Here is a 26,518-nt window from a genome sequence, read left to right as displayed (position 1 = left end):
AAGACATTTTTTGACTTTAGTTGAAACTTAATAAAACAATTATCACTTCTGACAGACGATGTCAAATATGTTTTATTACATGTATTATGAATTTCGTGTGATGCTGGAAATCTTCTCACAAATTAAAGACACAATTGCAACATGAATATACATGCTAGTCGAATACGTTTGCAGTCGCTATATTGTAAATAGTAATGAATATATATGCTTGCTCCTTAAAATACTTCAGTAATATATTTTAACAGGGCGAGGATGAACCCGTCAGTACTACACGACCTCCAGAGCTGATGATCACATCGTTTCCACAAAAATTTGTTCTGGAAAAAAGATAGCAAGTCTGTATTAACATACAATTATTAAAAATAAAAAGGATATTTTCACCGATATCAGATGAAAGTATATATGATAGATTACAGTGAGAAAAAAAATAATACACTAAATACAATTTTGTCAATAACGATGAATTTACTGAGTATAGAATTTCAGATGAATTATACAATGAATGTTCTGGTCAAAATGATTTTAAACGAAAACCTTATTTCAACACATGCGACAATGGTAAAATCGAAAATGCTGAATCTAGAGAAGCAGAAAAAGTAAAATAACAAACAAAATTGACTCCAAGGAAAATTCAAAACGGAAAGCCTTTAGAATGGCAAATAAAAAACTCAAACACATCTAACTAATCGCAAACAACTGTCATATTCCAGACTTCGTACAGGCATTTTTTCTTATGTAGAAATGGTGGTTTAAGTTTGGGTTTTTAGCTAGCTAAACCTCTAACTAGTATAAAATTCCATTATATCGATAACAATGTGTGACCAAAACAAATAGACATAATAGGTAAACATGTCAAAATGGGGTACAGCAGTAGCTGTGATCATTGTGTTACACTATTAATCACTATAAAATCGCAAACAACTATGTCAAAAACAAAAACACAATGCTATATAGACCCTCTATAGACAAAGCCTAATAAAGGAATATGTTAAAGAAGGATTATTATAGGTCATTATATACCATGAAAAAAAATATCCGTTTTTATAAACAAAAATGATGAAAAATGTTTAGAAATATCTGGTAAATGCAAAATTGTCGAATTCGTATAACAACACAACAGCGACCTGGTTGCATTTATCATATATATTCCCATCAACTAAAAAACATTGAAATATTGGAGCATTTATCACTTTCTTTTACAAGTTTCAAGGGACATTAATATCATACAATATCTTTTGTTAGATAAAAAAAAAAAGATTAATACTCAGTTCAACCGTTTTTGAATATTCAGTTGAAATATGATTAATAAAGACACCCACCCAGTCTCATATTGTGCATGATATTTCTTGTTTACTTATGAAATTTGTCCTTCAAAATTGCATTGTTGAATGCAAAAAATGTAAAATGTCAACAAAATATAATAATGGAACAACAAAAGGCTGCTCTAAAGATAGATACAACAGATGAAAATGAAATAATTCAAGAGGGTATAGCCATCCGAGTAGTCATCTCTTATGTGTTCAAATGAAGTATCAGTTTTAAATTAACTGTTTACAAACCTTTGATTCTTTTTCGAAATACTAAAATAAAGGATTTTCTACCCAGGTATAGGTAAATTTAGCTTTGTTGGCAAAATCTTTTGAAATTGTGGGTCCTCAATGCTCTTCAACTTCGTACTTTGTTTGGATTATTTTAATTAGCTAGATTTGAGCGTCACTGATGAGTCTTTTGAAGCCAGTTATCTATATATGATGAGCTTCTATACAAGCACTGTGTCTATGTACCTCCTGGTGGAGGTTTACTCGCCGAGGGTGTCACCAGCCCAGTAGTCAGAAGTTCTGTATTGACATTTATATAGATTAGACCGTTGGTTTTCCCGTTTGAATGGTTTTACACTAGTAATTTTGGGCCCTTTATAGCTTGTTGTTCGGTGTGAGCTAAGGCTCCGTGTTGAAGGCCGTACTTTAACCTATAATGGTTTACTTTTTAAATTGTTATTTGTATGGAGAGTTGTCTCATTGGCACTCACACCACATCTTCCTATATCTATATACCATATCATTGACACGATCATGATTAATCTGTTTGCAAAACTCTTATTTTTTCGAAGAAAAAAAAATTATTTTTTCGAAGAAAAAAATAAGACTTTCGATCCAATGAATTGATAACTGCAATTATTAATACCTTTCGGAATTTTAGGTCCTCAATGCTCATCAACTTTGTTCTTAATTTGGCCTTTTAAACTTTTTTATGCGGTGTCACTGTCTTTTATAGACGAATTGAGTACAGAATTTGAATCCTGGTATCTATGATGAGTTTTGGTTTTTTTATACCAGCAAAACATATAGTTGCTCAACGGATGTGTTCTATCCGACAATACACTCATTTGTAGTAAATAAACTCATCATAGATACAAGGACTAAATTTAGTATATACGCCAGACGCGCGTTTCGTCTACAAAAGACTCATCAGTGACGCTCGAATCCAAAAAAATTAAAAAGGCCAAATAAAGTACGAAGTTGAAGAGCATTGAGGACCAAAATTCCTAAACGTTTTGCCAAATATATCTACGGTAATCTATGCCTGAGGTAGAAAAGCCTTTGTAAATGTCGTTAAAACCCTCGCCGTCGTCCTAATACCTTTTTATCATATCAATAACTATTGCCATTGAACTAACGGGTTGTCTCTTTGACACATTCCCCATTTCCATTCTCAATTTTAACGATCGTATTTGTCGTTTGGTCCCAATAGTAATACTGTTAGTATACTACAGACTTACATTTCGTCTGTTAGTCCATCTGTCACTTCTATTTTGTCAATCTTAATTTTGCCCGTCCATAACCATGACCAGACTTCACTCTTTTCGAGAAACTCTATAGTAAGAGTGCTGAGTGTAGATAGATGGTTTGGTGACACCAACAACTCACTGTACATATGTCCTGCTCTATACTCCGCTCTGAAATATTATTATGAAATGTTATTACTGCTTTTTCAATTAATTTGTCTGTGACTTTCAACTGTTACTCTTAATTTACAAAATTGTATTAGTTACCCAAATCAACAGATCATATATGTGGCGATGTTACACCACTCTCCGAGGTTAGGGGGTTGTTGTTCTCAAACATGTTGGACTCCGCCATATTCTGTATGTGCCTGTACTAAATCAGGAGCTTGTAATGAGTTCTTGTTATCATATTTATTTTTTCTAGTAGTTTAACTTTAAAAAGAAGATGTGGGATGATAGCCAATGAGACAACAACTCTCAAAAAGAGACTAAACGACATAGAAATTGACAACAAAAGGTCACAATACGGCATTCAACAATGAGCAATACATATACCGCATGATCAGCTTTAAACGGCCCGAAAAGAAAAATATAAAACAATTCAAACGAGAAAATGAAGTGCCTGATTTATCTTTACAGTATTGGTTTTGCTAATTGTTGAATTGTTCGGTGCCCTGCAATGTTTTCCAATATGTCTTTTACCCCATAATCCATCCATTTAAACAATTTCCTTTGCTTCATTTTGGAATTGATGATTTCTCTTTAGCATGTTATCTAAAGACAACTCAGACACAATGTTATCATGTGTCATTTTTTAAATACGTTTATAAAGAATAACATAGAAAATGCGGTCTTTACAAAGAACAGATTAAGACCAAATTGGAAAAAAAACATTTGAAACTGTGACGAGATCTATATATATTTAAATTCTTCCCAGCGTGGACAACCGCAATACATTTTAGTATTCAATATTAAAATCAACACACAAGGTTTAGTCCTCTGCTAGTTATTTCCATTCTCAATTTTATTCGTATTATTTGATTAAGGCGTTTGAAACCTTTCGCGACCCCACATTCAAATGTCAACAACAAGTACGACGTGATAAGTGGGCGTTACAGAAGAACGTTCCAGTCAATTGATAACCTGAACGCGCCAAGAAATGGTCTCGTCCACACTGTTATGAAAACGATTATATATATAAGCTTTCGATGACCAATACCTGTATACAGTGTGATTGGCAATTTGACCACCATCTCCTGTAAACGTCAGATCTAATATGCCTTCAGTCGGTTGCATGTCAGAACTTACGTGCACTGCTATGCCGTACATATACCCTGAAATGTAGATGTAAAATAAATGAATTCAATTACCAGTGAAAGGCACGACAAGCTATTTTAAACTTAATTCAGATACAGAAATATTCGAATGTATACCGGTACCTACGATTCTTAAGATATATATTGAAAGATAGCATATGGCAGTGATTTGCTATTCTTAATGACAATAATTCTAGACTATGAATTAGTAGTTGTCGTCTATTCGGTTTAGGCTCTTTTGTATTTATATATGTTTTCAAACTTTTCGTTTTTGCAAATTTTTTTACCTCGTGTGTCTAATGAAGATTGAACCCTAGAACACGTCCTGTACCCATAGAATCATATCACATTGGCATTGGTATTTGCTGTTTTACATTCACGAATCTGTGATATTGTTTGGATGAAGATTGACTTTTTGAAAATGATGTTAGTTTGCAATAGGAAACCAAACCATTTGTCGTGAGTCGACTCTTGTGCATACCTCTTACGAAATTTAACATAATGATGACCGACTTTCTATTCACCTAACATTGATATTTCATAATTCATGTCAACCGATTGGCGATTCATAAAAATCTGTCCTTTAAAGATGTTAATGCGTTGACCCTACACATAGGGTGGATATCTTATAGCAGAAGATGCAACTACCTTCTAGTATTATAATGGTGTATGGGCTAGCATAATAGGTGCGGATCCAGCCATCTTGAAACTAACCCCCGAACACCATTTAAAAAGGAAATTAAAAAAGCGGGAGGTATATCCCCACATGGATCCACCAAAGCATTGTTACTGTTAAAACGGATGTACAGATTTGTGGATAAATTTCTTGTTAATTCATTTCAAAAATCTGATTAACATCATGCCGCTATAGTTCACTATCTGTCGCTTATGATGTTGTTTATAAGTTATAATAAATGATACGAATTATTAATAAATTTATAAAGTTGAGGGGATATATTTCTATTATCTATATATTTGTGTACCATAATATAGATTTCAACTTTTCTCTATATTATATAAGTGTGGACATAGATCAGTGTGGATAGTCTGTTTGAATGTTTGACCTTGTTTTCTGATAAAGATACTTCTCTGGATTTTTTTTCGCAGGATTGCACAATGACAGCCAAACACTTAACATTAGCAGTGTTTTTAATTTAATATTTAGTTTTACTGTTCAAGACTGTCATGAAGGAGAAACTAATTGCATTGAAAATAATCATGTTGATTGGGATACATTTGTAGCTAAAAGATGAACACATGAGGTTTATCTCTGCATGATGGGATTTTTTGTATTATTCTCTCTATATATAAGCTCACCACAGTAAGGATCAGACTTTCCTGTTGCAAGATAAAACTTTCCTCTTGGTTTTCTGTCAGTATTCTCGTATTTATCTGCATTTATTCCCATTATTGGACAAGGGGTGTCAGATCCACACGCCATGCACTGTCCGTTTTTAAAACTGTTAAAACTATCACATGGAAAAGCCCTAAATCGACAGTCGCCATTGATAGATTCTGTAAACAGTGCTATAGATCTGCTGTGGCTACAAGAAATACTGCTTTCAGTGCCTGTAACGATAAATTAAATTCTACTGAACAACTATTCATTGATTTGATATCACAAGATTGAGTACGACTAAACGTCCATGCGCAAATATTAAATTCAAATTTAGTACGATCGAGTACGATCCAGCCAGAAAAAATGTAAGTCTGGTTTTTGTAACACATACATGCATTTAGTCATGCAGCAAGCATATAACATATTTTCGTTATATAGTAAAAATGTCAGAGGAGTACCAGACAAGGTTTAAAGTCTTTAAACACAGCAATTTCGAAATAGACATGATCAAAAGTTCGTATGTGCTTATATTGACCTTCAACTTGAAAACAAACTGATTGTTTTACAAAGGGGAAAGCCTTGTTCACAACCCAGTTTTCTCAAAGCTCAGTATATATATATATTAGTAGGGCGTTCATTATCACTGAACTAGTATATATTTGTTTAGGGGCCAGCTGAAGGACGCCTCCGGGTGCGGGAATTTCTCGCTACATTGAAGACCTCTTGGTGACCTTCTGCTATTGTTTTTTTCTATGGTCGGGTTGTTGTCTCTTTGGTACATTCCCCATTTCCATTCTCAATTTTATTTTATATGTATGTCACAGTGTCATTATACGTATACCAGCTAACGCACAGAGTGATGTCTCGAAGAAGACATCGTTTCGTATCGAAAATAAAACAAAGAATTTCTTGAGGATGACATTTTTGAGTTGTATTATTCTTCTAAATATGAAACTGGAGTATCACTATCATAGCGCAAACGCGAAAGTCTTACTAAAAATTAATGAGACGTTTTATGAAAACCAAGGGAAGAAACATCCATCATAGAACGAAAAAAACATGAATTTGACTACTATACAGGTTGCAGTCTTACTTTTAATTTCATGATTTTATTGCGATGAGCAAAATTCCTACCATATGGTCATGGAATGACATAAATTGAAGCAATTTATTGGAACAACTAGCGACCTTGTTTCAATAGGAGGATGACCACTAGATATAGTTAGGTTGGGTGGAATGAATGTTCTGGCTTAGATTAAAAAGGACTATTTTTTTCCCATGACAAGATGTAAATGAATATTCTGTCCAACAATATGCTGGACAGGACAATGCAGGACATAGTTGTGTACAAGTATGAACAATTAAAAAGCCGTGCAGGTATGAACAATGAATAAGCCGTACAAGTATGAACAATGAAAAAGCCGTACAAGTTTGAACAATGGAAAAGCCGTACAAGTATGAACAATGAAAAAGCCGTGCAGGTATGAACAATGAATAAGCTGTACAAGTATGAACAATGAAAATGCGGTACAAGTATGGACAATGAAAAAGTCGTACAAGTATGAACAATGAAAACGTCGTATAAGTATGAATAATGAATAAGCCGTACAAGTATGAACAATGAATAAGCCGTACAAGTATGAACAATGAAAAAGTCGTACAAGTATGAACATTTAAGCCGTTTAAGTATGAACCTTAAAGCCGTACACATATGACTGAATAAACCGTACAAGTATGAACAATGAATAAACCGTACAAGTATGAACAATGTATAAGCCTTACAAGTATGAACAATGAAAAAGCCGTATGTATGAACAATGAACAAGCCGTACAAGTATGACCAATTAATAAGCCGTATGAGTAACAAGTGAAGAGAAACATGTTGACCACAAAACCATGTTGGACCTCCCTCTAAAATAATCAAATGGTCGTTCCCTAAATATCATTAAACGAAAATTGACCATGACAGACGTCGTCAAACAAGAACATTAGACAACTACAACTCCTGCTATGAATAGAATACTTTATTCATCAAATTAGGGCATATAGCATACAAACAATATTATTATAAACAATGACAACTGCAATACACAGATAATCGATATGTAACATGTGTAATAAAAAAATATACTACAGGAAGTACACAACAAAATAATAATATACATGATGGAAATACTCTTATGTTGATACGTTGTATCTTTTGTCAATTTGATATTTTTCGGGGGTGGAGAGGCTACTTCCTGATTTGATTACTTTAACGCCTTTTACTTTTTATTCTAATGTTTTTCTGTAACTCAACTATAAAAACAAAGAAGGACTCGGGGTTTGTGAACTATAAACCTCGACTCTGACCTCGAACTGTGCTGTAATAGCACAACATGAATGTTAAAATAAGTCGAAAAGGGTTTGACTTAGTTTAACTGTACCAATCGCAACAACAACAAACAAAATACATATAATTAAGACTATTTTCATCTTATTTGTCTAAACAGGTTTGTATCTAAATAGGTACATTTTTAAGATGTGTCATTGTACAAAAACATTAATTGTGGTTGCTATTCACAAAATTAGGAATTTGAATATAAAAATTTGTAAGGGTTCCGCGGAACCCAGTGTCTCACCTATTTTTGCTGTTCATCACACACTCATAAAAAATGATGAAAAAAATCAATAAAATTATTCCTCTCGATACTATCTTTTGATTGTGAGAAGCTTCTGTCCAAGTTTGGTAAAAATCCAGGCTAGTTTAAGAATCTTAAAAATGTTTTAAATACTTTAACTGCAGACTGTATGTAATGTTAACTGGAAGAAAAACTAAGTCCATTTATAAGTAAAATACGAGAAAAATGGAATTTTATTTTTACAAAATTTACTTCTAGATACTATCTCCTGATCAGAAACAAGCTTCTGGCCAAGTTTCTTACAATTCCAGGATAGTTTAAGAAAGTTATTAAAATTTCAAAAACTTTAACCACAGAGTGAATTTGTGGACGCCGCCGCCGAAGCCGACGGAATGTAGGATCGCTATGTCTCGCTTTTTCGACTATTTAAAGTCTAAGGCTCGACAATAAAATGTATGTCATGAGTAATTTTTTTGGACTCAGTGTATGTCATTTAGTAGCATTTCCTATTTTTATCTAAGTTCCCAGAAATGAAAATACACAAATTTCGCTAATATTTAGCTTTAGTAAGGTTTCTAGTTATATTTTTTTTTTTGCATTTTTCATATCTTGGGTTTTTAATATATTGGGTTTTGCTCTCATTATTGAAGGTTGTTCGTTGACCTACATAGTTGATAACTTCTACATCATTTGTTTCTGGTTGACGGTTGTCTGAATGACATACATCTTCTTATAGAATTGAGCATGGAAACGGGGAATATGTCAAAGAGACAACAACCCGACCAAAGAGCAGAAAATAGCTTAAGGTCACCAAAAGGGTCTTCAATTAGGGGGGAGGGCCTTCAATGCAGCGAGCAAGTTAAGCATGCGGATGCGGTCTACAGCTTACCCCTAAAATGTTGTATACTAATTCACAGAAAGGACGCAACACTAAACTACGAATCATAAATAAACAAAAATCTAAAACCACACAAGACTAGAAAAAGATAGAGGTCCCTGACTTGAAACAGGCGTAAAAAATGCGGGTTTTGTGATATCTCAAATAACTCGTATACGTCTAGCCAATGTGGAATAAACAAACACACAGAAATACGCACAGATAAACTCAGTTCAAATGAAGTCCGTGTCCGATGTTAAAATATGTTACGGAAGTAACTTACCAAAATGACAATGATCAACATGAATTAACAAAGGACTACTAGCAGTTACTGACATGCCAGCTCTAGACCTCAATTAAACTGACCGAAAGACTATTAACCCGTTCACACATCATATGAAAATCAAGTACCATCTCTCCCGTTAGAGTTTAAGTATCATGCCAACATAAATTATGTATTCAAGAAGAACATATTTTTTATATTAACAATGACCGTATACTGTAAATATACTACTTTAAATGAGCATTTTGCAAGAATGAAATAAAAAGACGCATGTTGTTTATGAAGAGATCAAATTAGGTATATGATAACGAACGAACGAACGAACGAACGAACGAAACGAACGAAACGAACGAACGAACGAACGAACCAACCAACCAACCAACCAACCAACCAACCAACCAACCACAACCAACCAACAAAAGTATTTAATCAAATCAAAGAACTGTAGACCTAAAAGAAATCAAAAGAAATCAAAACAGTTGTATGAAATCAAAACAGTTATGTGTCTTTATAAAATTTCGGAACCAAATACAGTAACATCACGGCACCAATTAAGTTTTTTGTGGAATTCGGACTGTTCCTTTAGCATTCTTTGTAATGTTTTCAACTTTTATTTGTATTTTTGTTCATGGTATTGTCTGTTATAATCGACTTATGGTTTGCGAGTGTTCATTTTTATTGGCGGATGAATTAGGGAGTCCGGGGGACGAATTTCTCCTTTCTTAAATATCTGAATCCACGCCTGGTTTTCGTATCTTCTGTATATTACTGATAGGTGAATTGTCCGCAAATCAGACAAAACTTTTGCAGTTATATACACAATTTACTAACTTGACAGACGTAAAACCTAATATGTGCGTTGCAATATAAAAGATTGCAAGTATTGTAAAAGGTCGCGGTAGCGTAACGTCATAATAGAAGAAACGTTGTCAAAGTGACGGCACCTCCTATAGTCTTCACTACACAGTTTCATCTGTCGCAGTAAGCAGTGATTATAAACGAAGCAAACATATATTGAATTATTTCAATCAATGAATACGAAAAATTATGGTAAAAAGAACGAAGAAGGATCGGTAAGCATATTTAACATTAGTTTATTCTGATTTTAATAATATTATACGTATGTTAAAGAAATATAGAACTGTACTGTAAATGTTCGAAATGTTTTGTTTAAATTACTTTATTACCATAATTTGTATTAATAGAACCATATGCAGCCTAACAATGATAGTTGGATTAAAGTTATCTTATTTGCTAGAACAAGAATTAGATACCCCTCCAACATAAAAAAAAAAACACAGCGCTTTAAACGTTGACATCCTTCATTTATATGGTCTTATTCAAGTTGTGATTCCTTACTTTTTAGCTGAGAAATATGAAAACAATTTTTTTTCTCTTTTGTAGTGATAAAGTCGAGAATATGGCACCTACAAAGCAAGCTGTGCACAAGAAGACGATAGAAAGGAGTAAGTTTAAGGAGCCACTTCATCGCGCGTTATTCCTTCTTCGGTTTATTTGATCACCCGGACTATTTGATTTAATTAAAAACTGACTTGGTTTTTTAAGAAAACAATTAGGGGGAGCTTGAGTAGAACGGAATTCCGATGCTTTTATGTATTTTGATTTTCGAGACTTTGATAAATAAAACGAAAGCATATTTCGTACATATCAATTACAAATATCGTCTTCGAATTATTAACATGTAGTTCCGTGCTGTTATAAGACTTAATGTAAATATGATTTGAAATACTCATAACAAGAATGTGTCCCTAGTACACGGATGCCCTATCCGCACTATCATTCTCTATGTTCAGTGGACCGTGAAATTGGGGTAAAATTTCTAATTTGGTATTCAAATTATAAAGATCATGTCATAAGGAACATGTGTACTAAGTTTCAAGTTGATTGGACTTCAACTTCATCAAAAACTACCTCGACCAAAAACTTTAACCTAGGCGGGACAGACGAATGGACGAACGGACGGACGAACGGACGGACGAACGGACGAACGGACGGACGAACAGACGGTACGACGGACGAACGGACGCACAGACCAGAAAACATAATGCCCATAAATGGGGCATAACAAATATCGTACATAACGTTGATGTATAAAATCGATACCGAAATACAGCGGCAAGTATTACAGTATAAAACAGCATGGTGCCATCCCCATTCCTATAACCTGCAGTGGCAGATCCAAAAAAGTAGGGGTCCAGGGTTGGAACCCCCTTTTATTTAACGACAAATGCCGTTCCAACCCCCGGACCCTCCCCCTCTTTTCGAACCACCACTGATAAGCCTGTTCTATGTCTACAACCAAGCCATAGGTAATGATTAGCCTTACTTCAAGTTTTTTGTCCTTTCGGTAAAGTGTTGATGACAGTTCTAAGTGTATCTTTTTTGTGAACAACTTTTCTCAAATCGGAGCTTGACATTGTACAGATATTTTTTAACCTGTATATTGACTTCTGTATGTCTTTTTCTTTCTTCTTAGTTTTCATTTTTGTGCGATTTCATCATTTCATTAATCAATATTCCCAACTCGTTTTTTCAAATGGCAAAATTGAACAGAAATAAACGATGACAATGAATCAGACTGAATGCAATATATGGATTGTCTAATGTAGATCAACATACCACATCATTAACTAATACAAAGCTTTGTGTATTTTTTAGTCGGACCAAGAAGCCAGAAATTCCAGATAGAGTATGATACAGTGGAATACGTAGACAGGACAGGGAATGAGTAAGTCTAGTTTATCTTAACACAAATATGGAATATAAGACAATATCAAATTTAATTATCTGTTAGAAAAAAGAAGTCCCAAAACCATAAAGTACAGCAATATATATCGTATTGCCACATCCTTACGACAATAGTATATCTTCGACAAAAAAGCCTTCCAGACCGGATATGAAATTTCAAACTAAATGAAATTTACAAAAACTTAAACAAGAGACACTGATACATACCTCCAGCACAGAACAGACGATAAAATCAGGCAAACTAACACAATGCCATCAAGTACATAATAGATAAAATGACTTATAACTTAAAAGAAATATAAGAAAATAAGGAATGCATGATAATAATGGTATACTACATTGTAATTCGGCTGGAAGTCATTGGGTTACACAGGGCAACTCATTAGGTTATCCTCTAAAAATTATATATGGTTTGGCATTCGTGTTCGTATTGCCACCACTTCAGAATCATAAATTAGGAATGACCATACTTCATGTTTTAATGGGTTAGTAAATGTAACCACTTCTTGCTGATGTTGTGATAAGAGTCCAGTTCTATATACAACTGATTTATGTGAAAAAAATGACGTAATGTACTATCATGTTTAAAAAACGCTATTATATGCAGTGAGTCGCTATTAATTGCACTAAGAACAAAAATAAAACATTGTTTCAGATTGCTTGCCAACTGGAAGTGCTCAATACAAGAAAAAGAGGAAGCAATCCAAACAACCGTCAAAAAACTTCAAAACATGCAACCAAGCAAACTTTCCGAAAATAGGCTCAGGCAAGAAATAGAGCAATGGATCGATTTTAAAGAGGCTGACAGACATGTCATGAAACGATGCATGCACAATCTACAAATTTCCATGAAAAATAGCCTTCATTACTTAAGGAAACAGAAACAGTTTTTTCTTGATAAACAGAAAACCCTGAAAAATGTTTACAAAACAATTGAAAGGAGCAACCGCTCAAGAATTCCAAATCCTTTTCCACAATTCATTCTTGACGTCAAACGCGAACATTACCAACTGTTCAACGAGGAACTTCTGATTTCACCAAATGGTAGCTTAAACAAGTATAAAAGACAAATGATCGAAGCCAACACTGTCATTATTGATGACACCACGTTATATATTGGGAGAACTGGAAGAACAAACGTGATGACACCAATTCATGAAAATATACTAGAATCCGACAAGTGCATTACCGGCGAGTGTGTTGACTCTTGCTGCACATTGCGTAGGTCCGAATCAGAACTTAGTTTTCTGAATCATGAATTTGAAATTGAGTATAATATGTTTGAACTATCTATGGAAAGCAAGGACACTGAAAATTGTTCTAGAAATGATGACATACAAAGGAACGAGCCCAAAAAACATGCTAAGAGATCGAAAATTCCTGTTCCAGTAAAACTGCCACAATTGCTAGCTAACAAGAAAATGAAATACGAGGACAAGTCACCCTCTACTCCAGTAAAACTACCACTACTGCTACCAACCAAGAAGATGAAATACGCGGAAGAGACTCTAAAACACCAGCTACCTAACAAGAAGATAATATACCCGAAAGAACTCTCTGACACTACAGTTAAACTACCACCATTATTACCTGACAAAGAGAAAACATGTATGCAAGAAAATCCCTTCACTAATCGTCCTGGTACTCCAAAACTGCTACCACCATTACAGAACTTGCCACAAAACATCAAAAAGACATTAATTGTAAACAAGATCAGGGATGAAAAGAAAGATAGAAGTAAAGTTATGTCAACAGAATCAATGTCTAAACCAGCACCACAGCAACCAGCTGAGGCAACAGCTTCCAATGAAATTTTAGATATTACCCCACAATTAGGTTCTAAAAGGCCAAAATGGAAAAGTCAGTATAGAAAATACCGATTTTCCAGGCTGCATCTTTCATCTGGTAAAAAATGCTATATCCCTAAAAGCAACAGGGATAAAGTGAGCAAAATGGTTTACGAAAGATACTGCACCAAAAGGAAACAAAACAGGAATGTAGGAAAGCAAACAGACAGAGAAAAACCAGACAGATACCCAGAACAAGATAAAATTCATACATTGCCACGAAATATGAGAGAGACATATATTTTAAATAAGATCAGGGATGAAAAGAAAGAGAAAAGTAAAGTTATTTCAGCGCAATCAACGTCTTTATCAGCTCCACAGAAAACTGCTGAGACAACAGCAAACGGTGGAACTTTAGATATGAACTCAGAATTAGCTTTGAAAAGGGTAAAATGGGAGAATAAGTTTCCAACTTTTAGGCTGCAAAAGGCATCTGGTCAAGATTGCCACATCTCTGAAAGAAAGTACCGATTTTCCAGGCTGCATAAGTCATCTGTTAAAAATTGTTTTATACCAAAAAGCAAAAGTGACAAAGTAAGCAAAATCATTATTGAAAAATATTGTACCACAAGAACACAAAAAAGAAATGTTAAAAAACAAACTGAAATGGAAAGACCAGACAGCTACCCAGCACCAGATCAAATTAATACTTGGCCACAAAATTTTAAAAACATATTAATTTTAAAAAACATGAGGAATGAAAAGAAAGAGAAAAGTAAAGTCGTGAAATCAATGACTTTATCAGCTCCACAGCATGCCGATGAGACAAAAACTTCCAATAAAAAGTCTAAATCAGCTCCACAGCAGGCCGAAGAGACAAAAGCTTCCAATAAAATGTCCAAACCAGCACCAGAGCAGACTGATGAGACAACAGCTTCCCATAAAATGTCGAAATCAGCTCAACAGCAGGTTAATGTGACAACAGATTCCAATAAAATGTCAGAACCAGCACAACCGCAGACTGTTAAGACAACAGCTTCCAATAAAATGTATAAATCAACACAAGAGCATGCTGAAAGGAAAACAGCTTCGAGTGATAACACTAGAAATCAAAACAGGAATATTAGAGAGCAGAAAGAAAGAGAAAAATCGGTCAACAACTTAGAACAAGACCAATATCATAGTATGATGGATTATGCAGTGGATGATAAATATCCAACTGAAGACATCATTCAAAAGCTGGATGATAATGAACTGATAGGGTTTTATCAGGTGCAAGAAAAAGATCTGTTTCCTGTCATCGAAAATATGAGTGACAGCAAAGTGATAGAAGTATTCAAGAAACTACATGATCAGCATATTGCAGTCATTCATTGTTTAAGCGATTCCGTAGATGACACCCAAAGCTCGAGCTCTGGAAGTACAATAAATGATTTTCAAGATGCTGGAGAAAATGGTGGTACATTGAAATCAACAATGAAAACATTTGCTAAAAATCTTATTCCAGATTGCATAACGAACGGTAGCCAATGTCAACCAACAGAAACTCTTTCTTCAAATTGGCAAATTATAAAAGTCCTCCCTGAAACGAATATAAAGACACAATATATTCCTATGCAACCCACACAATTTATTCCTATGCCACCCAATTCACCAAAACCAAAAACATCAAACGCCAGACGTAAACGATATGGCCGAAAAAGGGATGAAAATAACAATCCACCAGAATCTTAAAAAAAAGCAATAATATTCAGATTGTTTTATACATTTACGCTTCATATTTTCAAAAGAAGATCTTTAGTGGATACCGCCAGTTGTAAGAGATATTGCAGGAAAAGTGTTGAAAAAATATAAAATAAAATCTGATTTCGTGATACATTCACAATTCATATTTTCAAAAGACTGTCTTTAGATCTGTTTAGAGCATGTATGTTAAAACAGTTTGATATACTCAGGTGAATCATTTGTTTAACTTGGCTTACGCTGTAAATGAACAATGTTCCTAGTCTATTGTTAAGCAGCAATGGCAAAAGATGGCTGAAACATGTATCAAGGTTCATTGAAGTGGCGAGAATATATATAGTGAAATTATGAAATATCCGGTATAAAACAGCAATTTGAATATATATAAAATATCAATAGCAACAATATATTGCATATGTGTACATATTTTGTTTTGTAAATAAAATAGATAAAAAACAATTTATTTTTGTATATGTGACACACTCCATTAGACAACCTAAATATCTAATATTTCATTAGAAATGTAACATGAGGAAAAATCATGAAAGCATGATACAGCTTATGAGCCACAAACATTAAAACTTACATTGTATCAGTGGCAGATACAGGGGGTCCGGGGTTGGAATCCCCTTTTTTTGGGACGATCAATGCATTTGAATGGGGACATGTGGTTGGAACCCCCCCTTTTTTTTTATCCTGGGTTGGGAATCCCCCTGATTAAAATGGCTGGATCCGCCCCTGTGTATGCAGGTTTACATTGTTTGATTGGTGTGCAATGCTCCATTCAAAGTTTTGTATTTTTTCATGGCAGTCAGTTTTTATCGGCGGAGGAAGCTAGAGCCCAGAGAGAACCACAGACCATTCGTAGGAAAACTGACAATCCAAGTCAATTAAGATTAGAGTTGAGCTCACCTGCCACAAGCAAATTTGCCACTCACAACCTCAGTTTTGATGAGCTAGTAATTTGACTACTTAAGGTCAAGGAACAGTAAATTGGCTATGTCACAGATTTTGTTAAACTTTTACATACAGCCTTGGCTTGTTGAACTACAACTAAAAATTAAAAAAAAATCATTTATCTCTTTTATGATCTGAAATATTGCAGATTTGATTTCTTGCATTTATATTATATTATGGGTGAATATTTGTATAGAAAGGACATAAAATCAGCGAAAAACCTTATAAAATTTAAAATCGTCAATTTGTACACAAAATTTTAGCAAATTCTGTGACATATATAGCCCATAAGACTGTGAAGGTTGAGAGTACTTCTTTTTTTTTTTCAAACCAGACAAAAATCTGACCAAACGCACCCCCTACATATATAACAAGAGTACTCACCATTATATAGTATTGTAAAAATATGATAATGTCTTTATTTCGTTCTCACAACCTCCATTTACTATATAAAAAAAAATAGCAAACAAAAGCATACTTTTTTTGTAGGTCATATCAATTGCGTACATCAACAAAAGCAAGTTTGTTATAGATCACATGCAGCGCATGTTGGGTTTTGACAGATAATTTTATTATGAAATGAAATGACAGTCTTGTGGAATAGTATCGGATTTGGGGAGCTAATTGCGATATGAGTAGTGTTAGTACTAGTGATCATTGTGTATAAAAGCAAACAAAAATAATAATACCAGATATTCCACGGCTATACGAATGACTGAACAAGTTAATCCAACTTCCTTTGGTACAACCTGGTTGGTTCTTGCCTCCATTTGGATAAAAATCAATATGGCCAACAGGATCTATCAGCCCATAGCCTTGAATAAAATACACAACTGATAAAAGCAAAAATGTTCAAATAGATTTCAATTATGAATTACGATATAAAAAATAACTTCCGAAGTTACAGTATAATTATTTCGCTTATAGCACTATTACAAGACCACTAACTCGAGTTTGAATGAAACGATTTAACACTTGCATGCAAATGTGTCCGTCATGTCATCACACAGGTTCCCGTTAACTTTGACATCACAATTCCAAAAATTTGACGTCAGAAGATTATTCGAAGACAAAATTCGACTAAATTCCAATAGTGTAAATATGTTTTATTTAATAATTCTGACCTAGCTTGAACAGGAGAATTCGACTATCAAACTCTAGAAAATTATTCTATGTCAAATATTTTATTCTTCCGGACTTTTTTTTTTTTTTTTTTTTATCAACACCCTAACTTTTTTTGGCTCAAATATAGATGCAAAGTGATTTATTAAGATATTGTGGGTAATGCGGATTATGCGGATTATGAGATTGAAAGCGTCCAGAAAAAGACCCAGAATCTTTGATTGTCATAGAATACGTAGGTAAGAGGGAATTAAAATGATGATGCTATACATCGGTTTGATCGTTTTTAGAACTTTATTCAAGCGATTCCGATGTCTTGCATAATCATGGTGATGATGAACAAGTTGTTAAGGTTTATGTACCCTTCTGTAGCCATTTTTGTACGAATTTTTTAAACCCCAATTGTATGAAAACTAAAGATATAATAAATAATAGAGATAGGCCATTTAGTACATGTTCCAAGGGGAAACTTGATGCAAAGCATTATTTTTTACTGTTTCATTGCATTTGATAGAAAAAGAGGACTTTATGGCAAATAAATCAAGATTTTTATAGAAAATCCACAGCCTTTAATACAGAGATTTTTGTCATAAAATTTGAAACATAAATTACTCACTTGATTTTCTATGATGTGCTAGTGTTTATTTTTTACAAAAAGTTCTAAGTAACCTGTAAATTCCAAAACACCTCGTGTTGAGTCACTAAAGTCGAGCGCACCCTAAAAGGTGTACTTGATTTTAGCCATATTTATACTTGTCTTAACCAATAACTACATTTATAAACTTGTTTTAAGGAAATCAATGCTAGCACTGCATGCAATAATCCTATATCTATCAGTTATCAAATTGCCAAATATGAAAGTACAAGGATAAAGGCTGTGGATTTTCTATAAAAATCTTGATTTATTTGCCACAAAGTCCTCTTTTTCTATTAAATGCAATGGAACAGTAAAAAATAATGCTTTGCATCAAGTTTCCCCTTGGAATATGTACAAAATGGCATATCTCTATTATTCATTATATCTGTAGTTTTAATACAGTTGAAGTTTGAAAAGTCCGTACAAAAATGGCTACAGAAGGGTACATAAACCTTAAAAGTATTATTGTATGATTAATAACTAGTACTTTCTACCTGATATTTCATCGAAAGGTGAACCGTCTGTATGCACAACGTCGACAAAGTTTGCATCTCCAGGATCGAGTCGAACTCTCACATCAGTACCCTTGTAATTAGGTTCTGCTGGGTCCAATCCAGTTATCCTTCCGAGGCCTGTTACAAGCTCTCCAGCATACCCAGCCACGTGTGCTCCTAGACTATGGCCAATCAAATGAAATTTTGAGACATCGCCACCTGTTTCCTCAATAAGGAACTCGATCATCTTAGCAACTTCAGCACCTACAACTCTGGTATTGGCTACTGCTTGTGTGTATGGCCACCCTGATCCATGTCCCCAGTCGACTACCACCACATTTGTTGGTTCCTATACAGAAAAGAATAAAATTTACAATTTGCACTTCTTTTATGATCAGCAATAACTTGCTCTGGATTAAAACACAGGTAAAAGTTCCGATACAAGAAGAAAAACGTTTAAAAATAAGAAGGTATAATTGCCTATGAGACAACTATCCACCAGACCAAATGACATAGAAGTTAATATATGTGTCATCATACGGCCTTCGACAATGAGCAAAACCTTATACGCATATAACTTGTACAATTTATACGTCAATATTACCTTTAGAATAAACTGTCTGGTCATTTGTCTTGTCCAACTAACCATTCCATATTGCTCAAACCCATGGATGATAATCTTTGTAGGCAAGTTGCTGTTGTATCTACTTCTACTTAGTTGATCCGATGCTGCTCTGCTGATGATTCTCGGAAATCTATCATTTATACTGCTATAGAGTAAGAATCTTGTTCTGATAAATCGTGGGTTCAGAGGCAGTGCATCTCCTGAGTTGTTGTATGGATATGTGTTGGTGAAGCAACCAAGATCACCGTAACACTGGGCACTTCTTTTTATCCTGTTCGTGGAGGGCAGTGGTCTAAATGGTGGAGGAAACCATTCTGGTCGGATAGTTATTGGGTCAATAGATAGAACACCTTTGAATTCATAATAAAAATATAATAAATACATTGTGTACTAGTGTTATGCATAATGTTTTCCAACTTATCTTACTACAAGCAGTTCAAATACGATCCTTTTATCTTTTAAAAAACTTATTCTAAAAGGTTGCCAATACAACACTATAATTAGATCTGTGAATATTGCTTTTTTGGTATTGTAACGTGTTCGCAAACCGGTGAGAACCTTTCTAACCAACCAAACCAACCACCAGACCAGACAGACACCAACAACGAACCAAAAGAATTTAACAGGAAATATGAAGGCTCAGAATACATGAAATAATTACTAATACTGCTACTGCATATCACACAAATATAGTTTCTAGGTCGGCGCCAAGTCTTTTATGTGTGTGTGTGTGTGTAAGTCGGATGGATTTTTATATGTAATGTAATCAAGTATCAGCTCAGTCTTTAGTTTGATGTTCTGAATGGAAACACAAAATAGTTTCAAGTGTATAATAACTTTTATTCACCAGACAATAATATTAAAAACAACTGGAACGTGGAATAACATAAGATAATACTCTAAAATAGCTACACCAAAAATCAACATTCAGGAAACACAGATTATATCAGCAACTCTCCATATAAATACATGTAAAATACTACACACATAAATACACGGGGGGGTCTCAACATGGGATTTTGGGTACAGGTGTGCAGCTGGGATTTTAAAAACACCCCCCATTCATATATTGAATAATTGTGAAATCCCTACCTATACATATATTTCACAGCGAAATCATAACCCATTCATATATTTATCACCCATTGATATATCACAATCGGTCAATTACTACCTATTGATATATTTCCTCGGTAAAATTGCACCCCATTGATATATTTGACGGATCAAAAAAGGGACCCATTCCAGCGGCACATATGTATATACCTTTATATAGGAAGAGACCCCCCCGTGCATAAATAAGTCTCAATTTCCGTAACCCTCTTTCTATATCATGAAAATATTTTAACAGCAACACTGAGTATTTAAAACAGACGGATACTTTTGCCGACTTTACGCACCTTTCTCCTATTCAAAGTTGAAATTCATTATCACACTTTATTCTCAAAAATTATAATACTTAGAAAACAAGAAAACTATTAAATTTCTGCCTCCGTTAAAAATTGGAAACCGGAACAATTAAATGAACTGCATAAATAATTATATTGCATATATATTGTAACATTCTGGAACTTAAACTGCTGCTTTAGAAAAACTGTACCTTGAAATTTATGAGACACGTAAATAAAGCTGCTAGCCGGCGGTAGGGACCAGCTGGAACTGACGTAAAAATACTATGAATCTTACGCTAGTGTTGTTATTTCGCGTGAGAGAAATTCCAAATATGGGTGATACCAATGACTTAATAAGGAAACTTCCTTATAAGGTACATATCTTTGCACTAAACGTCTGATCAAATGACGTCATAACAGTCCAATTACTGCGAAAAGGTGCGCAACGTCGGTGCAAAAATAGTTCATAAGAACTTATTACAATAATAGGAATAAAACTCTCTTCTACATAAACCTTACATAAAATACTCTAACATTTATCCCTATTTTGAAAAACATACAAAAATATAACTAAAACATGTCCCGAACAGTCTACAAATTATTCGATTTCTATTGAGTATTCAACTTCCAAGCAAGGACCGAAGCTCATAAACTCGGCAATCAATCCTTGCCGTCACCGGTATTTTGTATTTTCTGCGTCACTGATCGTTTATGCGGACTTGCTATTTTGTATTGTGACGTCACGATATAGAAACTGCCAGTTTCTATTGTAATCTACAAGCGTTCAAAGGGACACTACTCTTTGTGGTCGGAACTACTTTTTTGGGGGTTTACACCAAAGACCCAAAAAGGAAATAGAAATGAATTGACGCTGATAATATGCAGGACTTCGGGAATGTCCGGAGAGCCGACAACCTTGCTTCGGAAGTTGTTGAGTATTGTCACTATATTTATAATAATACTCGTGACTTCCGGTAAAAGCGAAAGTGAAAGTAACGTAAAATTAATCAAAAGCTGCCTGTAAGAAAACACACGTTTTCTATCATTCTGGAACATACAATATTAAAACGATTAAACCATGAATAGGTAATAATGAAATAAAATACAAACATTTACTGCTTTAATAAAATAATACAAAGTAGGGTTGGAAGAACTGTAGCCAAAACTATGTAGTCAATATCAATAAAAATTTAGGCACTGTTATCTATCAAAAACGTCACAGTATTAATGTTTGTTTTGTTATCAGTAAATTAAAATCGAACTATTAAATATTATGTTTATTTTACATAATTTGTGCACATTCATGGTCTACAATCTGTCGATATCTGTATCTTAGCAAAGCACAAGGTCATGTTTTTCTGTGACTCTTAATGATTGTTCGATGTATTTCTGGTTTGTATCCATCTGATGAGTTCAGCCCTTTTCAACTGATTTTATAGTTTTTTTCTGATGTTGTGCTGTTACACCACTGTTCCAGGTAAGAGAATGGTTGGCACCTTCAAACCAATTCAGCACACATTCTATATGTGCATGTTTCAAGTCATGAGCATGTAACTGAGTGGTTGTCGGTTAATGCTGTTTCTCATAAAAAAAAAATTCGTGCATTATTTTGTGCAGAAATCGGGCTGTTGGTTGCAGGTTTGAATTGTTTTACATTTGCCGTTCCAGTGCCTTTTATAGTTGACTATGTGGTACGGGTTTAACTCATTGTTGAAGGCCGTACAGTAACCTATAGGTGTTAATTTCTGTATTATTTTGGTCTCTTGTACAGACTTTGTCTCATTTGGCATTTATACCACATCTTCATATGTTCACACATACCATTGTAACACAAAGTAATATAATTTGAATCAAAACCAAACTGTATTGCCTTTTTCCATTACCACTGAAATATGATAACTCTCAACACTAACTTCAAGTTAAAACAACGTGAAGATATTAAGAGGCATTTTGAAACCGTAAATTAATGACCAAAAGGACAACAAATGATCAAATGTCCACAAAAGATCAAATCAAAAGGGTAGAGATATATCATGAAGGGTAGAGATATATCATGAAGGGTCGTGATATATCATGAAGGGTCGAGATATATCATGAAGGGTAGAGATATATCATGAAGGGTAGATATATATCATGAAGGGTCGAGATATATCATGAAGGGTAGAGATATATCATGAAGGGTAGAGATATATCATGAAGGGTAGAGATACATCATGAAGGGTAGAAATATATCATGAAGGGTCGAGATATATCATGAAGGGTAGAGATATATCATGAAGGGTAGAGATATATCATGACGAGTAGAGATATATCATGACGCAAATGATCTATACTGCAACGACATTTGACTCAATTTTGCTATATCACAAAGATAAATTTATATACTATAAAGACACTTTGATACAACGAATGGACAAGAACTGTCATATTCCTGACTTGGTACATTCTTCTTGACTTTTATTCTTTAAAAGTTATTTATTGCTTTTAGTAAGTATGCAGATCAATTCCTTTTAACAGAAGTTGATTGAAGATAAGTAGTCGAAATCTCCGTGAGTGTGTACTGATAACATGAAGCGTTAAGTACATGTGTACTAGTATAACGCCTAATATCAGCAGAGAACAGAAATATCTTGTTTGCTTAATAATAAATATTACCAGAAGTTACTACAGAATGTTTAAAAAAAGTTACACAGTTGGTTTTTTCTTCTTCAGATAACACTGTTGTTTTTAACTGTAACATTTCCTGTATTTTATATTATTGATATGATGTTGAAGTGTGCTTAGTTCAAATATTTGGAACAGCAAAAAGCAATTATTAATAAGTGCCCAACTACTATACAAGTAAAAATGTTAGAAGTGCATCTTTTGTGATTTTTTTTATACAAACTTAAAAGATAAAGCGTGAAATTGGGCAAAAGAAAGGCTGGATAAGGTTTCTTATTGGAAATTTATAAAATGATTCATAAATATATGAAAAGTTTGGTTTTGGAACGGAAATGTTAAACAATGGGGTATTTCTTCACATAGGATACACGAAGAACAAGGCAGCGTACGGATAGTTCCCCAAACACAACATAGTCATTGAATACTGTTAAAAATTAAGGTCGTTGTCATCATTGAGTTGCTTAGTATATACACTTTAGAAAAACCATCAGACTGTTCGAAATGGTATATATTAAATGTATATGTTTTAAAAGAGGGAAGGGGGGGGGGGGGGGGGGGGTGGGATTAACATATGATGAAATACAATTGCCTTATGAATTCCCAAAGCTGTCTTTTGATAGATTTTTCATAAATTTTATGTTTGTTTTTCACCCAGAAAATGAACAAAAATGACATTTGAAAATACTATACCATTCCGAATAAAGCTACTGCCGTTTAGATACAATTACATTATATTTGGAAATGTGTTTTCTACATTGAAAACTTTTACGAGAGCATATACTGTTTATAAGCCTTGATCAACAATGTAGTGCCAAAGAAAGGGGATCTCATTGGGGGTTCTGATCCCGGAGCCCGCTTACTGTTTTGTCAGATTCCCGTATCCCGCTTTAATTACACTACTAGTATGTACGTAAGCAATTCTCATTTTTTGTAATTTCCCGTGGTCCGCTAAACTTCATTTCCCGTTTTCACGGCACAATAATTTGATTTTCACGTGTCACGCGTACAAAAAATCGGCAACCCCGCGTCACGCTTAGACCCCAGAAAGATTAAAATACTCATCATGTTGATCTGCAGTAATACACTTTAATATATTTTTTTATGTGACTAGTTTAAAGTACATTTGACATGTATGCTCCATTTAAATACTTATATTGATACAGATAGTTATAAACTTTAGTAATAAGCTTTATTCAGTCGTAAAACAAGTTACTTCTATCGTCTGCCAGTAAAACCCATACTGACCAGTACGTTGTGCTAAACGTATAAGTACACAGTCACGTTCAGTTAAATTGAGAACAAAACACTAAATATCAGTTCTTAAAGAACATTTGCACTAACCTTTTGAGAAGTAGATGTGTGGCCTATGTTGCAGACAAAACATCTGTACCTATAATCATCCCCTCTTTTTTAGCGGTAGTTTACATTTTTCCATTAAACTTATCGATCGACCCTTTGTGAACAAAATTGATCAGATCTTTTGCTCGATTCGTGGCCGTCATTAACATATATGAAATATTTGCTACTGGACTAAAAAAACAACAATCGATCAATCTTTAGCGTCATATAATGTTCGTGGTATCTTTATTTTTTATTAGTCGTTATTTGTGATACTCCGAGCACTTAACTTATATTTTAACATTCATTAATTAATATTTATTAACTTACCAGCAAAAAATCCAAACAATAAAAATCCAAATAGTTTACTGTTCATTTTCTTCTGGCAGGGCGTATGGTTCGTACAAAAATTTGTTTATTTGCCAAGTGAAGAATCTGGCATGTAAAATTTGATAAATAGTAAGCAGTAGGATTCTAATTATCAGATATTTATTTTCGAGAAGTAATCAAAGATAGCCAAGTGAGATAGCTTCCACGGTAACATACTTTAAACTACCGGACAACGTCATGACGTGTACTCTCTAATGTAAAACATGCACCATGCAGATTAATTGCTTTGCCAGATTACCCTGTTTTTTGGTTAAAAAACTGTTAATGTACATTTTTTTATATTCTTCTTTTATTCTCATTGAGGGAGTATGTGTACAAGGTTAAGTAGGTAAGTTTGATCTATTTTTTGGTCGTAAACCAATATTTATATTTATGGTACTGTGTCCAAAATTTGGTCGAGGTTCTTTTCATACATACATATAATCAAGTTGGGACCATTATAGAAAATTTGTAAATTACCCGGGTTTAAACATATTAAAGACCCCTAACATATCTCACTAAACAATTGTTAGAAAAAGAAGAGTTACATTTTTTACCAAAGTTTGGGCCATTGATTGTGCTTTTTGGAATATTTATTTTAGAAGATATAAAACTTTTCCGGGAAAAATATAAAAAAAACCAGCGACATTGTGTGTTAATTAATTCTCAAATTGTCAGAACGAAAATCAAATATTGATGGCATTTCTGGTCTTAATTTTGTGGAATTTCAAAACTGTCCAATAATTTAGTGGCAATATTAAAAAAAATAAAAAAGACTTTTTCTCCAGTATTGTTTTTGTGTGTGTTGTTCCCGAGGGCTCTTGTTGTTTAATCTTTAAACGTTCCGTGGTGTAGTGCTTTGTAAACATCTGTTTGACCTCTTTCAATACTGAACGATAAGCTTATGCTAATATGGAATTCATGTTATCCAATCAAGCTAGAACTACGGACACCTCGGAAACAATATGGTATACTTTGAATACATGAACTAAACCCGTCAATAAGCAACAAATGGCGCTGAACACAAAACAAATACGCTCAACAAATACATATCTGCCATTACACCATGTACACCTAAATCAAATACGTAGAGTCTATACACAGTTCCATTTTTAGAGTCGGTGCATATACAGAATCCCTTCTTGATATAGCAATGTACTGTCTCACATATTTGTCTGGAGAGACGGATTTAGGGGGGGGGCAGGGGCCCTCCTTTTCTGGAAAAAAATTGGTTGATTATAAAGGGAACCACCGAAGTATGACCGGAGCGGGCCCCCTCTTAGGCAGTCAGTAGCCCTCCCCCCCCCCCCCCCCCCCATTTATGAAAATTTTTAGATCCGCTAGTGCTCTATCGGCTTTGTATTCAATCGTAAACGATATCATCACAAAGACATAAAAATT

At 34.1% G+C, this 26,518-nt stretch overlaps 3 protein-coding genes across 3 annotated transcripts in view; 2 read left to right on the top strand and 1 right to left on the bottom strand.

Moving 5' to 3' along the window:
- Nucleotides 1–26,518, top strand: part of LOC143072814 (DEP domain-containing protein 1A-like) — a 249,246-nt gene that overhangs the window by 107,670 nt on the left and 115,058 nt on the right. The window lies entirely within an intron of this gene.
- On the bottom strand, nt 55–25,231 carry LOC143072752 (pancreatic lipase-related protein 2-like). The gene is made up of 8 exons (XM_076247849.1): nt 25,079–25,231; nt 19,335–19,705; nt 18,731–19,079; nt 17,167–17,292; nt 5,419–5,670; nt 4,005–4,119; nt 2,780–2,956; nt 55–317 (listed from the first exon to the last, which is right to left on the bottom strand). Exons 1-8 carry the CDS (start codon nt 25,122–25,124, stop codon nt 239–241), a joined length of 1,515 nt encoding a protein of 504 aa, XP_076103964.1. The 5' UTR covers nt 25,125–25,231; the 3' UTR covers nt 55–238.
- Nucleotides 10,168–15,979, top strand: LOC143072741 (uncharacterized). The gene is made up of 4 exons (XM_076247840.1): nt 10,168–10,294; nt 10,626–10,687; nt 11,901–11,970; nt 12,646–15,979. The coding sequence occupies exons 1-4, from the start codon at nt 10,269–10,271 to the stop codon at nt 15,509–15,511; spliced, it is 3,024 nt and encodes a 1,007-aa protein (XP_076103955.1). The 5' UTR covers nt 10,168–10,268; the 3' UTR covers nt 15,512–15,979.

Source organism: Mytilus galloprovincialis, chromosome 1, assembly GCF_965363235.1.
Source record: "Mytilus galloprovincialis chromosome 1, xbMytGall1.hap1.1, whole genome shotgun sequence".
Lineage (NCBI taxonomy): Eukaryota > Metazoa > Mollusca > Bivalvia > Mytilida > Mytilidae > Mytilus > Mytilus galloprovincialis.
Note: the sequence above shows the minus strand (reverse complement) of the source record. Positions and strands in the feature narration are given on the sequence as shown.

What these genes read in the sequence shown, in the direction of transcription:
- LOC143072741 (XM_076247840.1), top strand. Translation starts at nt 10,269, where the DNA reads ATGGTAAAAAGAACGAAGAAGGATCG. An exon ending in AAAAGAACGAAGAAGGATCG is followed by an intron (nt 10,295 to 10,625) that starts GTAAGCATATTT and finishes TCTCTTTTGTAG; the next exon opens with TGATAAAGTCGAGAATATGG. An exon ending in CAAGAAGACGATAGAAAGGA is followed by an intron (nt 10,688 to 11,900) that starts GTAAGTTTAAGG and finishes TGTATTTTTTAG; the next exon opens with TCGGACCAAGAAGCCAGAAA.
- LOC143072752 (XM_076247849.1), bottom strand. Translation starts at nt 25,124, where the DNA reads ATGAACAGTAAACTATTTGGATTTTTATTGTTTGGATTTTTTGCTG. An exon ending in GTATAGCCGTGGAATATCTG is followed by an intron (nt 5,671 to 17,166) that starts GTATTATTATTT and finishes TTATCGTTACAG; the next exon opens with GCACTGAAAGCAGTATTTCT. An exon ending in GATGGACTAACAGACGAAAT is followed by an intron (nt 318 to 2,779) that starts GTAAGTCTGTAG and finishes TCTTTTTTCCAG; the next exon opens with AACAAATTTTTGTGGAAACG.